Source organism: Eschscholzia californica, unplaced genomic scaffold (genome assembly GCF_041429995.1).
Source record: "Eschscholzia californica isolate CP2 unplaced genomic scaffold, dmEscCali1.0.p SCAF_1, whole genome shotgun sequence".
NCBI lineage: Eukaryota > Viridiplantae > Streptophyta > Magnoliopsida > Ranunculales > Papaveraceae > Eschscholzia > Eschscholzia californica.
This window is the reverse complement of record NW_028238198.1, coordinates 11,658,735-11,676,489: the sequence shown is the minus strand read 5'-3', so window position 1 is coordinate 11,676,489 and position 17,755 is coordinate 11,658,735. Positions and strand designations below refer to the sequence as shown.

At 36.7% G+C, this 17,755-nt stretch overlaps 1 protein-coding gene and 1 long non-coding RNA gene across 2 annotated transcripts; both read left to right on the top strand.

Annotated features, from left to right (window-relative positions):
* The first annotated feature begins 809 nt into the window (after positions 1–809).
* LOC147564132 (uncharacterized) lies at positions 810–1,403 on the top strand. Its single transcript, XR_015226074.1, has 2 exons — positions 810–991; positions 1,290–1,403. It is a non-coding gene; the product is annotated as an uncharacterized LOC147564132 (long non-coding RNA).
* Positions 1,404–4,917: 3,514 nt separating this feature from the next.
* On the top strand, positions 4,918–16,840 carry LOC147564131 (uncharacterized). Its single transcript, XM_086643695.1, has 10 exons — positions 4,918–5,827; positions 6,075–6,816; positions 7,333–7,951; positions 8,131–8,296; positions 9,687–10,047; positions 11,130–11,240; positions 11,632–11,986; positions 12,498–12,723; positions 13,412–13,633; positions 16,584–16,840. The coding sequence occupies exons 1-10, from the start codon at positions 5,298–5,300 to the stop codon at positions 16,735–16,737; spliced, it is 3,486 nt and encodes a 1,161-aa protein (XP_086499821.1). The 5' UTR covers positions 4,918–5,297; the 3' UTR covers positions 16,738–16,840.
* The last annotated feature ends 915 nt before the right edge of the window (positions 16,841–17,755 follow it).

Genomic DNA, 17,755 nt, shown 5'->3' with positions numbered 1-17,755 from the left:
TTTAGATCAGAACGGACCTCTCGACCGAAAGAGTCTAAGTCCCTAGTTTTATTTTTTGCAGAATAAGGAACCTTAAAATCATCATTGAATTTAGGAATCATAGATCGGGTAATTTGAGTCCTAAGATCTTCGGATATATTATGTTTGAGAAGATCATTGAAGGCTAACATGGTTGGACAAAATTTGATCGTATGTCCCGTAAGACCACACAAAATACAGAATCTAGGTAATTTTTCAATCTTAATAGAAATAGCAATCATTTTAGTATTAGAGATCTTTAAGTAGACTCTCGGAACAAAAGGTTTATTTAATTTAAATTCAATTTTGATTCTGCCGAAAAGACCCCATTTCGCTGCATCTTCTTTAGTAGTGGGATTAATTTGGCCTAGAGATTCCGCTAGTCTATTCACTATAGTGCTGTTTAGATGACTAGGAGGAAGACCATGCAACTGCACCCAAAACCAGGCCGAGTCGAAAATGTGATCCCCAGGCATAACATCTGGGCGACATCTCTGCAAAACTATTAGTTCTTCTTGGATAACCCAAGGAGAACTTTCCAAAGCAATATCGAGTTCCGTCACAGTAGAGAACTTAATAAGAAAAACATTATCCTTAACTTCAGATATATTGAACTTATTTGGACCGTGTATCACCCTCGAAAGTCTAGATAACGCCTGGTTAATATCAACCTTTTTGTCACTTTGAAACCAAATGACTCCATTTTTGACAATATCTGAAGAACTTTCATCAGAATCTACATCTTCTATCACTATAGGAGTAGGTTCATTAGTAGTTAATGCAGCAATCGTTTGGTTTTGAGACGGATTTGAGGTATTATACTCAAGGGCAAGCATTCTGTCTTTCGGTGTTTGATCATTGGGCTATAGTTCCAGGAGACCCACTCGACAAAAGCATTGTCCTCCGTCCTCTTGAACCTGCACCAATTCAGCACCTTGCTCGTGAATTCATGGTGAAAACTAGGCGTCGTAAGGTATTGTCTCTTTTATGTTATTGAGTACTACTTGTTGTCCAATAATATTAAACCCTTTGAAGAATAACTTGAAATAGGGCTGAAATTTTGCTAAGCTCTTTTCAGGTCTCGTGGTTGCTACATAAATAAATAGATTTTGTTTTGCCTTGTGCTTATATTTGGTTGTCTGGAAGTCTTCTGCAATCTCTGTTAAAATAACCACATATGTATCGAAAAACATAATATTTGTTAAATAAATAAATTTCATAAATTAGAAGGCTATTATTCTTCAAATGACCTTTCTGTTGCATTTGTGCAGGGAATGAGTGAGGACGTGAGTATCAATAAATTCTTCGACGAGGCCATGGTTGTGGAGCTTGCTCAGCAAGCCGCTGATCTTCATCTGCAAATGATGTAAAGTTTGTTCTAAAAAGACACATCTGCTGAGAACTGTGAGAAATTGAGCTTTCTGTTATTGATGCTTCGACGGACGAATGAGGTTTTGTATGGTTACATCTTGTTCTGTAATGCTTTTTTTGTTGGCCGCGGCTTTAGAGAATAAAGAAAAATCTTCAGGGAATAAATACTTTCTTTAAAATTGGTCAAATGAGATTGACTTTTTGGTTTCTATATGTTGCTAAGACGCTTCTAATTTTGGGAGTCCAAAAAAAAGATGCAGTCGATTTGTTAGGGTTAGAGAGAGAAACAGAGTTGTTTGTCCCGAGCTAGATTCATACCTTTATACTTTTTCTTCTCTTCTTCTGTACAACTAAGAAGTCTAGTAATGGTCCTGGTTGCTTAGCTTTTTTTCAAACTACGAACAAGTCCAAATGTTTTTTTTGTTGAACAAGTCCAAGTGTTTGCCAATCAAAATAATCTTGACATCAACATAAAACAATATGTGGATTCTCCATGGAACTTCTTGTAGATTATAGATTTCTAACCCAAACCCACTAATCATTAGGCCTAGTAAAGTAACCAAAACAAGAAATTTCTCCATTAGAACAAGTTTCATGGAGAAATTTGACATGGGTTTTCTTGCAGAGATTTAAATTTCATGTTTAGAGAGAGAGAGAGAAAGAGAGAGGGATGAAGATCAGTGGGTATCCAATTTGATTATTCTAATAAGAAGATCAATTGGGTTAGAGAGAGAAATGAAGTTGTTTGTCCTGATTGTGATTGGGGATTTGGTGAAGAGGTTGAAAACCCTTCTCGATCTACAAACGGAGAGGGTTGACGGAGAAGATTACCTGCTACTGCTACCATGTACATGTAAAATGAATACGAGGGGTTAGGTTTCGTCTAAGTAAAATGATATGAGTTGAATTAGCAGTTTCTCTCTCTAGTCCTCTTTGAAAGGGTATGAGTTGAATTAGCAGAATGGGAGATGAAGAGAAAAGATTAATTTTAGTTATGTAAGAGAACAGGAGATGAGTAAAGAGAGGACATGAAGAATAGATTTCTGAATTTCTATAGAGGAAAGAGAGGAGGGAAGATGAAAGAGGAGGGAATGACTTGAGTTAATTTTATTAATTTTTAAGGTATCCCCATAAAAAATTATTCCCTGGAGAATTTTCGGAAAAATCTGGATTCCCTCGAGAATTTATTTCCCGGAGAATTTTCTTTATTCCCCAAAGCCGCACCCTTTTTGTTTCTGTAATGCTTATACAGCAGCTGAAACAAAGTTAACATCTACTTAGTTGAGTAATTGGTATGTCTTACCAACAAAAGTTGAACAGAGTTTATGGGTAATTTTGAGGTTGATAAACTGTTTTTTGAAGTTGTAATCAGATAATGTACTTAGTTGTTAGATGTTTCATTTTCTTTCTTTTTGTAGAATAGAATATATATTTTTTCGAAAATGATATATGACCCTCTTTGTAACTCCCTTTCTTTCGTGGCAAATGAGACAAGCGGTATTTTAGTTTTTTCACCGTGAAGAATAAAATACCTCTTCTGTTATTCCGGCTCGTGTACAAGGGAGTGCACGAGAGAGCCCTTGTATCAGCGTCTATCGAGTAAGTGTAAGAATAAAAGCCACCCGTTTGAGTTTTCAGAAGATGGCATTGATCAATGATCTTTGTTTCCGGGGAAGTTAATATTACCCAACCAAGGAAAGAAGCTGATTTTATTGAGGTTGAGACAAGGAAAAAAGAAAATCATAACCTGAAAAACGTTTTTCAGTGCATTTTCCATTTTGTTGCTCTCTTATGTCTTAGGGGAATTTGGAAAAAGGAAGCCGCTAGTAGCACCCGCTAAAATTGTTGTTAGCCCTTGGATGATGTAGGTACCCCGTAAGGAGTGGGTGCCTACTAAGGAAGCACGCGGCCTGCCCTTTTTTTTTTTTTTTCTCTTCTTCACCTCTTCTCTTTCGAATCACCATTAACACTTTATCATGGAAACAACAATGTTTCTAAATCTATCATCATCAATCAACAATGAGGAGTTAGAGCAAGTCCAAGGCTAGCCGGTCCCGTGCTCTTAATTTCACTTTTTCATTCAAATTTAAGGGCCTCAGTTCAGCCCCTAAAATTCAACTCCAAGGCTAGCCGGTCTCAGGCCCTTAAATTTGGATTTTTAATTTCTCAATTTACTTAAATAATTCCATTAAACAATATCAATTACAAACTTAACATTTGATTAGAAATTTAAATCTACGTAAATACGACTAAACAACAATAGAAAAGTTAAAAATAGCTATAAGGGGTTTCTTGGTTCTTGTGGATGACTGCCGAACCAAGCTTCTCGCGCCGCTATAAGCATCCGTGCACCATGTTCGTCGACAGACCTAACATCAATCCTCAATAAGTCTATCCCATATTGTCGGTCTTTTGCTTGTTTATCGGTTTCTAGAAACCCTTTTTGAATTTCTATAGATTCTTTAAGTGATAACGATCTTTTTTGAGATTCTTCCATTCTATTTTGCCAATATTCCGGCGGAGCATCACACGGCTACTACTTTGTCTTTAGTGGTAGAATTTGTCGAATTTTCTCTGACTTTTGCATTTGCTTTGGCTTGTTTACAACCCATTGGTCTTTCCTCCGATGGATTGGTATTGGAATCTCTTTTCTCGAATGTTGACTCTCCTGGCATGTCTGCCATCCACTTGTTATGCGACATCAAAACTTTGTAAACATGTTGGAATCTAAACATTTTTCCTTTGTGATTGTTTTTAAAAACATCAAGTGCTCTTTGTATCTGAAATAATCAAAATTGATTTAAAGGGATATTATGAAATCAGATAAAAATATATAGATTAAAAGTAAGAAAAATTACCCGGTCATAGTCGTTCTCCCCGCTTTTTGGATTACGATCCTCAAAGTTAACTCTGACAATCGGCATTTATCTCACTGAAATGAGATTTACAACTCTTTTTTGTGCGTTGAGAGTTTGTAATTTCATTAAATTCATCGGTTATTTTTTGCCAAAATACATTAGATTTTTGGCAATTTCCGACAACCGTATCAAACGTGAATTTCAAATAAGAATTAGTAAGTACTATATCTTCATTGGTAGTATACGCAACCCGTTTAGCTTCTTGGTTGAAGTCGTGCCTTCTTGCTCGCAAGAATCATCTAAAGTTTCATCTACCGCCGAGAGAACGCGTGAAGAATCATTAAAAGTTTCATCACTTTCAAATTGGCTAGAGTGATAACCGGGAGTTTGAATGAGATCCATAAATAACTCATTATCATTAAAGGAATCCATTGAAAAAGATTGAAGAAATTGGCAAGAAAGTTGGAGAGATAAAATGAAAGAGAAAGAGTTAAAATAGAGTGAATGAGAGAGAGATGAAGGATGATTTGGGTTCAACCCCTATTTATAGGGGTTGAACCCAAAATCTAGCAGTTGGATTTGCTCCAACGGCAGATCTAGCCCCCCAACATGACCGTTGGGAGCTCCCCAACGGTCTATTGGGAGGGGCCGACTGTTCGTCTAAAGGGACAGATCGGGGGGGCTCAACCCCAACCGACTTGCTCTTAGAGAGATACAAAACTTTGTTTTAGAGAGAGAAAGAGAGTAAAACCAATAGGGAATAACTTTGATTTCGAACCAACCTTGATCTACAATGAGGTGTTGGAGAGAGAAAAAAATTTGATCCAAAATCACCATTAAAAATACTCTGGGGAACCATTACTCACGGACTGGTGCGAGACCAGTCCGAGCCCTTGATTTGGGTTTAGGGCAGGTCGATTTATATTGACTCCACCTGACTTCCAATCCGACCAAGTTGAATCCTTTGCCTTCCGGACCTAACCCGAGTTAAACTTTCAATTTCTGAAAGATACCCCCCTTATTCATTTCCAAGGGAATTTCAGACCAAAAATGGAGGAATCCGAACAACTGTCTGAAGAAAGCAACGAGAGAGAAACAACAACGAAACCCACTCCCTCTTCTCTCTTCCCTCTCTCATCTTCATCACCATCATTACAACCCATCAATACTTCTAACAATCCACAATGGCTATCCAATTCCAGCTTCACCACTGAACTCTCAGTCATTCAACAATCCGTATCTTCTCATTACGAAACCCTAACTACTACCGACCCTTTTCAACTACAAGATGACGACGAACAACAAGAAGAACCTGAGTCTCTTCTTCAACAAACAAAACCTTCTTCTTTCTCTCTTTTAAGTTCTTCTTCTTCTTCTGATTCAGATGAGAGAGAAAGAAATAAGAAGAAGAGGAAAAAGGAGGAAAGGAGACGTAAGAGGAAGAGATCCGGAGAAGATGATTCTTCTTCGAGAAAATCTGGTGTTCGACTTTGGGATGGTTCTGGCATCAAACCCTCCAAAGATTATTACTTTGATTCTCGTGGTGATCTTGATAATTTGGCGTTTGGATCACTTTACAGGTAAATGCGTTTTTTTTTCATTAAGCTTTTGCATTTAATAATTTAGAGGGAATTCATAGTTTATTAAACAAAATTAGCAAATTTCAATCTCCTGAAATATTTTTTCTAGGTTTTAGCAGAATATTTCATATGGGGGTGGGGGTGCTCAATTGTTTAGGTTTTAGGTTTACATGATTGGATTGTTAGGTATAGGTTTCACATTAAAAGATTATAGTAAAGCCAATAATTATGTCTAATTTAATCACAGAATGGATGTTGCTCGATACAAGCTCTGCAATCCCAACGAATCATCTGGACATCAAAAATTTTATGCTTTGCACCGAAAAAAGGATTCTTTATTGGATGGAGAAGTAGATACCAATTATTTGGATACTAAACTAAAATCGGGTGGACGATACTGGTCTATGAAATACTCAGCTTTAGAACGTCACAAGGATTTCAAACGTGTTCGAATTGTTGCAACTCCACACATGCCTGAATTTTCAGAGTTTATTCCAGTATCAGAGATGGGTGATGATGGATCACAAGTAAGTAGTACGCAAATTGAAGAATCTTGGGAAGATGAAGTGTTACGCCGAACTAAGGAATTTAATAGGATGTCGAGGGAATCGCCTAATGATGAAAAAGTTTGGATAGCTTTCGCCGAATTTCAGGATAAGGTTGCTAGTAAGCAGCCACAGAAAGCTGCCCGTCTACAAATACTTGAAAAAAAGATAAGTATATTGGAGAAGGCTATTGAGCTTAATCCAGATAATGAGGAATTACTTATTTGTTTAATGAAGGGGTATCAGAGAAGGGATAGCAATGATGTTCTCCTTAAAAGGTGGGAGAAAATACTTACGCAGAATCCAGGGAGTTACAAGCTGTGGAAAGAGTTTTTGCGAATTCTTCAAGGAGAATTCTCCACATTCAAGCTTTCCAACATGAGAAAGATGTACGGGCATGCCATTCAGGCATTATCTTCTTCATGTGCCAAGCTGTATAGGCAGGTTCTATATTATTACACTTCAGTCTTCATATGTTTTTACGTGCAGTTAATTCCCTCCATTCTGAACCTAAGATTTACGCTTCTCAGTTTCTTTATCATGTAATATTTGTCAATCTCTGGTGATGACCGTGATGTTAACACATGGAAGTTTAAATGTAATCGAAGTATGAACTGAGAATACAGTAGGAAACTAGAAATACAGAAGACAATGTAGAAGAAGACAAAGCAACCAAAGTTTAAATATAATCGAAGTAGTAATAACTTTGATTGAGAAGTGCTACAATTAGAGCCACTTATATTGGGCCTTATAAGGCCCCTCAAATAATAACTCTAGTTTCTAAACAATAAACACGACTCTAGCAGGATCTGGCTAGCCGCTAGCATGAAGTTTTCTTTTAGTGGTTGGACCATTTTAATAGAACTTCGCAATTTTTCAGAAGAAAGACAAAATAAGTTTATAATTTTCTGGTCAAGCTGTTGTTTCTTATGTTATATACTGATTATTGTCTGTGTGCAGGCTACACAAACTGCTAAACCAACCGTGACAGATTCAGCTACAATCCAATTGGAACTTAGTGTCGTCGATATTTTTGTAAGCCTATGTAGGCTAGAATGGCAGTCTGGCCATCAGGAACTGGCAACCGGGTTGTTGCAAGCTGAAATTGAGTACAGTTTGTTTTGTCCTTCTTTGCTCCTCACAGAACAAAGTAAACAAAGACTGTTTGAGCACTTCTGGGATGGAAATGGTGCAAGACTTGGAGAAGATGGGGCTCTTGGGTGGTCGAGGTGGTTAGAGAAAGAGGAGGAGGAAAGGCATAAGGTTATTCGTGAGGATCCTATTCAAGAAGATGAAGGTGGTTGGACAGGTTGGTCAGAACCTCAACCGATAATTAGTGAAAATGGACAAAACCCAGAAAGTCTTGAAGACGATCTTTTGGGTAATGAGGATATTGAGGAAGATATTGAAACTGAGGGTAAACAGGAAGATGACATAGAATCTCTTTTGAAGAAGGTGGGCCTTCATGTCGAGGCTGACGCTGATAAAGATGTAAAAGATACAACTACGTGGATTAAATGGTCGGAGGAAGAGATGATAAGAGATAGCGAGCAATGGATGCCTGTGCGCGGAAACTCTGGTGCTTTCTCTTTTCTTTTCTTTTGCTTTTGTCTCATAATTGTGGTTTAGCATGCATTTGTCTATTTATATCTGTAGGTTCAGGATTTACCTTGAACTTTTGTATTTCATTTAGTTTTGATATACCACATGTATTCCTTGACTAATCAATTGTTTGCACTCAATATGATCATCAAATAGGCGGAGCTTCTGATAATCCATCTGAAAAAGAAGAGGATGAGCAACTTCTAAGAACCATATTGTTTGAAGATGTTAGTGAATATTTGTTCTCCTTGTGCTCAGAGGAGGCCCGCATCTCTTTGGTATCACAGTTCATTGATTTCTATGGTGGGAAGATTTGTCAGTGGTTGGTATTCTTACTAATCTTTCCTTCACATCATTTACTTGCTAATAATTTAGCACTTTTAACTTATATTATGGTTAGTCAATATCTATTTGTAATTTAGATCAAAATATCAAATACTGAAATTAATTCTTGTGTTTCATGCCTTAATCTAAACCATCAAGCTAGTAAAAGTCTGTCCTTTAAGTTCTTCTTGTCATTTTTGGAACATTAACTTTTGAAGACTTTTAAATTAGTGGAAGATCTATGTATGAGGACGTTGGTCGAACTGGTGCCGACAAGTGATTAAATTTCAGTAGCCACTGGGAAGAGAAATATTTAGTTAAAATTATGCAGTCAGTGTGGGTACAATTACAAATTTAATGATGCAAATATATTTCAAGTGATGGACATATCATCTTGTTTTTGTGGGAATTTACTTAAGCACAAGGTCATCCTCTTGATAATCGTATTTAGATAACTTCATGTTGGGCTCGTGGGCGATTATCATTAATGAAGCAGACCTGATGGCTTGGTATTCGGTAGGGATAACAAGAACAAGAAACATCGTTTGGGACTTTGGAGAGCACTTGTTATCTTAAAAACTTGGTTTTTGCTAAATGATAAGGCCTAAATGCTAAATGATTGGTCCTACTTTTTAGACGAATTGTAAGCATTGATCATTGGGTTTCTATTATTATCCCCTTTATCATACACCCCATTTTGATCATTAACTGGCAATTCTTAATTACTTTCATTGTTTCTCCTTTAAAAGTTCGTAAAAACTCTGAAAAGCTGCACTTTTACTGTTTTTCCACATTGGTCTAAACATATGTTGATTGAAATATTTCGTTTACGTCTGAAATATATAGTGAGGGAAATTGTAAGTGGAATGTGTTGTCAGTTGAGTTCAGAACTGAAATATTGGCTCATTTTGGTTTGAAATTTAGCTCCACGGTTGGAAAATGAAATTTTGATTTTGAATGAAAAACATTTCTCAGACTTACAGTTACAGTATGTATATGGCAGTAACGTTATTACTTTACAAATAAAACTTTTGTACTGTGATTAAGTGTTTCTTTGAGTGGACTTAATTTTTCATTTGGAAAAAATGGTAACATTATTCAGTTGGATCAAATGAAATTTTGATGAGCATTAGAGAGTAAAGATATCATGCGTCAATATTGGCTTACTATACCGTTGGAGTCGGCATTTCAGTTGAACAAAGTTCATACTATGACTTTATTTCTAAGTGGGATGAGCTAATGCTGCAATAGTTTCTTTTTAATATATGCAATACCACTGTATTATACCACATTTTATTAATATTAATTCAAGTTTTTCAGAAAAAAAGGGGTTTTCCTCAATCTATGCGGTAAGTGATTATAACCATGTTTTTTCTTCTTGGTAACAGGACATGCACCAACAGTCCAAGTTGGGTAGATAACACCCTAAGCTTAGAAGTGTTAACAGATTCTATTTTAGAATATTTAAGAAGTGTCCATGAAGCGATATCCAACACAAAAAGCAGTTCGAGTACTTCTGCCTTGGAGTATCTTTTAGGAAGCTCAGATGACGTGTCTAAAAGAACTAACATGATGAAATTTCTTAGCAATGCACTTTTGCTTTGTTTGACTGCTTTTCCACGTAACTACCGCTTAGAAGAGGCTGCTCTTGTTGCCGAGGAACTATTTATAACAAGAATGAGTTCTTGTCCGCATTCAGTAACACCATCTCGAGCTTTAGCCAAAGTCCTCTTGAAAAATGATAGACAGGTATTCTTTGTTCTACATAGCCTATAACAGAAGTTATTGTCTTTATCATTGTATAAATGCATTTGTTACATTGACTATTAACATTGCTTTTACAAGTCTTTAGTTTTTCATCTTATAGGGTTTAAGGTATTCTTGTTCTCCACTCTTTGTGCAGATAAGTGTTAAGTTCTCGTCACTTGTGCAACTTGTTAGTTACTTGCATGGTACTTCCTATGATAGTATGGTATTATGATAAACTATCTGCTGGATCATGCTGGTGGTGATTCCATCTTAGCTCCAGAAGCATTGTGCCGTGAACTCTTGTAACCTCTAAATGTTGAAGCCTAAACATGTACCGGAAAGCAATCTAATTTTTTAGATTTAGTTTTTCTATTATGCGGACTATAGTTCTCCTACATCAATTACCATTGACTACAAGAGGGTCTTAAGAGGCAAAGAACAAAAAAAACACTATAATGATTGCTTACCTGAAGAGATCTACTAATACAATACATTCAACTAGGAAAATTAATAGTTTAGATCTATGTAAAATTGACACTTCTTAACACTTTTTCCCATGTTGAATAGTCACAGTGAGTTCAATGATATTATGTGAAAGATGTCATAAATATATTTCGATTATACCGGCACAAGATCGTGTTAGGCTCATAAAATTCAATGTAAAGACTAACAGTGTTTCAATTCAACCCCAATCAAGATAATTGTAGCCTCTTAGGTCATAAAATATAAGCTGCAGGACGTAACTAATATCGGAAACTAGAATATACAGTGTTTCAACCCCTAATTATTTAATAGCAGCAGACTGCTCTTAATCGTTTAACGTATTTAACGCTAAAAGGGGAAACTTGTAAAAGAAGTCGATGTGTTCTTAAAAAATGAACTGACGGTTAAGTGTTAACCTCTCTGAATGTTGACCATCCTCTGGATGTCTTCTAGAGAAGAAAAACTGAAAGCATGTAGTTAAAAGAGGAGAATATTGAAAAGCACGGGCAGACACTTCATTTTAAATCAGTTGTAAATATTTGATGACTCATTTTAGTCATCTATCTTGATTCGTCAATCATTTTAATATGTTGACACAGGATTTGTTGCTCTGTGGAGTTTATGCACGTCGTGAGGCTGCTTATGGGAACATTGATCTTGCAAGAAAGGTGTTCGACATGGCCTTATCCTCTATTGAAGGGCTTCCAACGGTAAGCATTCTATATTTGCTTACTTTATTTGCACGGAAAAGGAAACTTATGATGCCAACATTGGTAACTTAGTTTTGCTAGCAAGGCACCACACTCCCTATCCTTAGCAACAGAGAACTTTCTTCGTTTGGTGCAAGGCTGGTGCTAAGGTCGTTCCTACTCGACCCCGTAGGTCCAAGTGCATTGTGCTTTCATGTAAAAGATGTTATGCATCTTTACGTGCTTGCCCTTTTTATAGTTTTTTTTTCTTTTTAATGATAAAGGAGCATTAGTTAATTGTATCCAAGGGTCTACAACTTCTCATTGTGTTAATGTACTCTGTTTTGAGTTTTACTACAATATAATGAACAGAGCCTGGAATAATATGTATGTGTTTCAAACAAATTAACAGGACCTTCAGTCAAATGCACCTCTTTTGTACTTTTGGTATGCTGAAATTGAGCTTGCCAATTGTTCCGGAGGAGTACCAGATTCATGTGTGGAGCGTGCAACTCACATATTATCCTGCTTAGGAAGTGGTGTGAAATACAGTCCATTTAAGTGCCAACCTTCGAGTCCTCAATTGCTTAGAGCACATCAGGGATTTAAAGAAGGTATCAAAACATTGCGATCAACATGGGCACGTGGAGACATTAAACACGAGTCAATTGCTCTCGTTTGCTCGGCTGCTTTATTTGAAGAGTTGACTACCGGACCGATTGCTGGTGCTGGAGTTTTAGAGGAAGCTTTCTCCATGGTGCTTCCAGGTAATCTAACTTCTTTGGATACTTCTATATCTTAAGTATTCTTTCAATAGATTTTTAAGCTTCCTTTCCAACTACATTTCGACTGTAAACTAGTGAAAGAAAGATTAATAAAGATGTAAACAACCAAGTTTCTCTTTTTGTCAATGGTGAAGAAAGTAACTAGATATGGGCTGTTTAGGCTGTTCTGTTACCTTGTAAACAGTATATCTGATTCAAAGATATTAACTCGTCAATCGTCATGCATCTCTGTGTTGTACTTCAACATTGGTTGAATGTTTAAGTTGGTTATGCTTCGGTTGCTGTCTGAGAGAACTGATAGTCATGACATATTCATCTAAACATTTATCTTACATGTTAATAATTGTTATGTGAATATGAAACATGGTTCTTTTCCTTGGACGTTTTTTTTATGGCCAACGTTGACGAAAACAGTTCTTAAACATTTAGATTTGAGTTGTTAAAGAATTTTTCACTTCACTTGTATGATACTAAGTTATGGTTCTTAACTTAGAGAGAAGGAGCCAGAGTTCTCAGCTCGAACATTTGTTCAACTTCTACTTGAAAATGCTCCAGAAAAACAGCAAGCAGTCAAAGCTTCCGAGAGTATGGCAGTCAGTCTTGCAAGGCTTGCAGATATATCCTTACAGTCCAAAAGTTTTTTCTGCTTTCGTAGAGATCGGCTATCTTTATACAGTATCAAACAAACTTCGGTGGCTATTCGACGAATACTGTCAGAAGTAAGGTTTTCTTCTTGCAATTAACTAATGTCATGTTATCTACAAATTCAATAAATCATGGAGTGAAGTTCTCTATTTGTTTCTCCTTATTGCATATCTATAAGCCCAATAATCTGCGCATGAATTGCTTCTCAAGAATCTTCTTTATGACTTAATGTTGGAAGCAATCACTTTTTAGTTGTTAAACATCTGGTAAAAGCTGGATGCGTGCTTTCCTCCTTTTATTTGCTTTTTTATCTTTATTTTGGACGAAAATTGATTGAATTAATGGTGGGAATAGAAGTTAAATATATTATACTTGTGCGGAAGAAGTCGCAAACTACCAGAGAAAAAGTCATCTCTTAGAATACATTCAACTCTAATAGGGCCCTTCAATTTCTTCTCATCAGATGATGCTAGATGTTACTATCGACAAAATTTTAATTATATCGTCGATACCTGTCTGCTTGTGACTGATCAACTATATCAAGATATAAAGTAGATAGATGCTTTATGGGGGAAATTAGCTACATAAATGTTGTTCGATTTAGAAGACTAATCTCATTTCATCAGTAGTTTCTTTCTCCCACATGTTTGCATTTGCTTGAATGCTGTTTTGTTATCCTCCATTTATGTCAAATAGTCAGTAGTCTTTGTTGTTTAGTATCTCTACTTTTAACTGAACTTCTCTATTTTGCGTGTACTTCAGGAAACCATCTGTTATTGCTTGGCTCTTTGCATTGTCATTTGAGTTGGATAAAGTTGGTTCTCATCATAGAATCCATGGATTGTTCGAGAGGGCATTGGCAAGTGATAAGTTGCAAAACTCGGTTATATTATGGCGGTGCTATATTGCATATGAAATCAATGTTGCATGCAACCCTTCTGCTGCTAAAAGAATCTTTTTCAGAGCCATCCATGCTTGCCCATGGTAAGAGCTTGTTTTTTTATATACCATGAAAATCTGAACTGTTTTTTTTTTTCCGTTACTCCTATCATAATAGGCAAATTTGCTTCCTTCTTCAAATCAAATTACATTTTTTTTTCTCATTACTTGGATATCTTAGGAAGTAGAGTTCAATACCTTAATCCCATTGATTAATGGTTAATATAACAAGTAGCAAAAGGAAAGTCATAATATGAGAATTACTAAGGAACAGATAATGCTATAAATGTTTAGAAGGTGGAGCTAGGACCTAGGTCGAACGGTTAGCGGTGGAGTAGACCTTTGAATGTGACAAATGCTTACCTGTTCTATCTTAACTCCGTCCCTCTCTTAACAGCGAGAAAATCCTTCATCTTATGCACTCTTCGGCTTAAAATAAGTGAAATCTTAGGCTGATCAATGGAAGACCCTCAGAGGTCTTTCAAAGCTCTAGAGGAATCAGACAAGGGGATCCCCTGTCTCCCCTCCTGTTCCTGTTAGTTGCTGAAGTTCTTAGCCAGTGCCTGCAGGAAGCTGGGAAAAGAGGATGGGTAAAGGGTTTCACTGCGGATAATGGAGGAGAAAGGATCAACCACCTCCAATTTGCGGATGATACCCTTTTCTTTATAGAGGAGGATGGCAATCAACTTAGGACACTAAGAGATATCCTCATATGGTATGAAATTTCCTCAGGTCTTAAGGTGAACATGCTGAAGTCTTATATATACAGTGCTACCAAGATAGGCCACAATAATATGAATCATGAGATGATTAAGGAATTTGGGTGCCAGGTAGGATGTCTACCTACCTCGTACCTCGGATTGCCGCTGGGAGAAAGCTACAAATTCAAGAAGCTTTGGGATCCTGTTATTGAAAGGGTCAACAAGAGGTTAGCTGCATGGAAAGGTCACATTTTATCCAAAGGTGGTAAGATAACCCTCCTGAAGTCAGTCCTCCAGGCTCTCCCCACTTATTACCTGTCACTGTTCTTAATTCCGAAAGGGGTACTTAAGATCATTGAGAATAAAATGTGCTCCTTCTTATGGAATCATACTATGAATCAGAGAAGTCTTCATTGGATGAAGTGGAAGCAGATTACCACTAGCAGAGGTAAGGGAGGTATGGGGGTCAAAAACTTAGCACTCATGAATCAAGCTCTCCTTATTAAGTGGTTGTGGAGGATGGACCATGAAAAGGATCAACTTAGGCAAAAGATTATTTCTAGCAAGTACGGTAGGGGCTATAAGGAGTGGACCTATAAGTGCAAAAGAGCATCCTACGGGTGTGGAATTTGGAAAGGCATAATGACCAACCTGAAAGAGTATCATAACCTTACGAAGTGGAGACTGGGTGATGGGTCCAAGATAGAGTTTTGGACGGACTTATGGCTGGGGACAGAAACCTTGCAAATTACATTCCCTGACATCTATAGGCTGGCTATGAAACCAAAAGCCACTGTGGCAGAGGTTTTCAACAATGAGAGCAGGGAATGGGACATAACAATCAGAAGAAACTTGAATGATTGGGAACTTCAACAATATGTTCACCTATTGCAAATCCTCCATGATGCTAGTAGGGGGGAAGGGTCGGATATAAGAGTATGGCGTACCGAGGAAAAAGATCCGCTATCAGTCTCGAATTGCTATAAGAGATTGGATAGTGATGATAGCTTGCTCGAGCCATGTGTCTCAAAATATGCTTGGATCAAAGCTCTACCTCCTAGGGTAGGCTTCTTTATGTGGGCAATACTGATGCGTAAAGTACCTACGGTGGATGCCCTGAAAAGAAGAGGCTTCCAGATACCTAACAGATGCATCCTATGTAAGCAAGAGGAAGAATCATTGGAGCACCTGTTTCTGCATTGTAAGGTGGCCTCTAACTTGTGGAGTTTCTTCATTCAGTCCATGGCAGGACAATGGTGCACACCAAACTCTATAAACCATATGGTAACCCCGTGGGATGGGCTTTTCAAACATAAACATAGAAGGGAGGTGTGGCAGTTAGTGCCTGCTGCAATTATATGGAGCATATGGAACGATAGGAATAATAAGATCTTTAAAGAAAAAAACCTCAACTCTTCAGTTGATATTGAAGATGTGAAGGGCACAATCTTCGCTTGGATTAGGAGAATAGATAAATTTAAGAATGTATCTTATTTTGATGTTGTTATTACATGGATGATGTGAGACATTGCCCAAAGTATCCCACCCATTGTAAATAGATTCTTTTTCTTATATATTCAATCTAACTTTCAAAAAAAAAATCCTAGGCTTTGCTTGATCGAGGCTCATAGAAAATGACAATTGACAACTAAAGTAGAAATTCCAATGATTTGAATCAATCCTCACCAGCAGGATCATCTTCACAAGAAATTAGTGTAGCCAGTTAGGCCCGCTCATCTAAATTCGTTTCTTTGACATTTATATCACAAATTAGATGGAAACATATGTGACGTTTCTCACCGTCATCACCGCCTTCACTAATTGGAGGGTGGGTACGGTTTAAAGGAGATCAGTTAAGTGTGGTAACTGGATGCCAGTTTCTGCAAGAGGAGACTAATTAAATGTGGTAACAGGATGTCTATTTTTGCAAAGGGAAGGTCAATTCATTTCGGTAACCGGAGTTAAACTTTTACTAAAATCAGACGAGTCGACTAAGATAATCAGACATATGTTTGTGATGTCTTACATTCTAACACGTTCGACATAAGCCTTTCCTGGTCACTTCGAAATGTACTCAGATAACTAAATCTCGTGTAACGTGATCAAGGGAACTGTTTGTGCCCTACAGGCACAGGTTACCTAGTCAATATGAATGAAGTTTAAATTTTAATGGGGTATAGAATTTACTCTGAGATGCTTCCTTTAATATTATTTTCAATATAAGACAAAACTAGTTAGGTTATCAGTATGTTTCTGCTTCATGACCTTTCCGTTACTTCTTTGATCCCGGACAGGTCGAAAAAGCTATGGCTTGATGGGTTCGTGAAGTTAAATTCCGTCTTGACCGCGAAAGAGCTTTCAGATCTCCAAGAAGTTATGCGAGACAAGGAATTGAATCTGAGAACAGACATTTACGAAATTCTCTTACAAGATGAGATAATAACTTGAACTTATTTTACTCTGTTATACATGTACTTCAATAGTGTACCTAACTTGTAACATATACTTGTTTCCTCATCCCATTATAAAGCAATTTACTTCTTTGTTCTAATTCTTTTTTTTTTGTTTGTCTTTGTGTTTAATGTTGGAGTTATCAAGAAAACCGAAAGGCATGTAGAGTTGTAGACTGCCCTAAATTTACTAATATTTTGGTATAGGACTTCCACAACTACTGTTTTTATAACAGGTTACAGGTTGAGATTGAGTTTGTATTAATTTGTATTCTGTGATTGATGTGGGATTATCAGAAGATGTGGGATTATCAAAACACAAAAAAGAAGACTAGAGTATTATATTTTCGAACTCCTAAAGTCAAATTCGGCTACCAATTTTATCGACTTTCTATGCGTGAGAATTTTCGTCCCTTAATGTTTTAAGAATTGAGTTGTGATTTTTTTTTACAGGAAAAATGATGTATAACAAATTACTTAATAAAAAATGGCAACCCTTTGTTGAAAATGTTATAATCAAATTGGTTAAGTGACTTTCTGTTATCAGATTTGTACCTACAAACCTTTTTTTTATTTGTTGAACAAAAGTTATACCTACAAACCTGATTTGAATAACTCAATAAAAAGGACAAAATCCAATAAAAATATTTCACTTTTTTGGATTGTCTAGGAGTGATGACTAGCTATGAAAAGATTAACAGCATCTTCTATTTAAAAAAAAAGAAAAAAAATCCTACTAGACAAGTCTATATGAGATTTTATATTTGGATTTAACCGAATCACTACAAAAATATTGTGGACTTCAAAATAGATGTAAAACTATGTGAGTTTAATGATTTAGGATTATACTTCTAGTTCTCATATTCTTGTACATAGAAAAGTTATTAATTTGAAAAAACAAAGAGTAGCCGATGATGTAGCCGACTCGCATATTGGGTCAGATAGAGAGACATAAAAGATCTGTCAACGACAATGTAAGTTGATCACTCACGATGGGGTGGCCTTTTTTTGGTCAA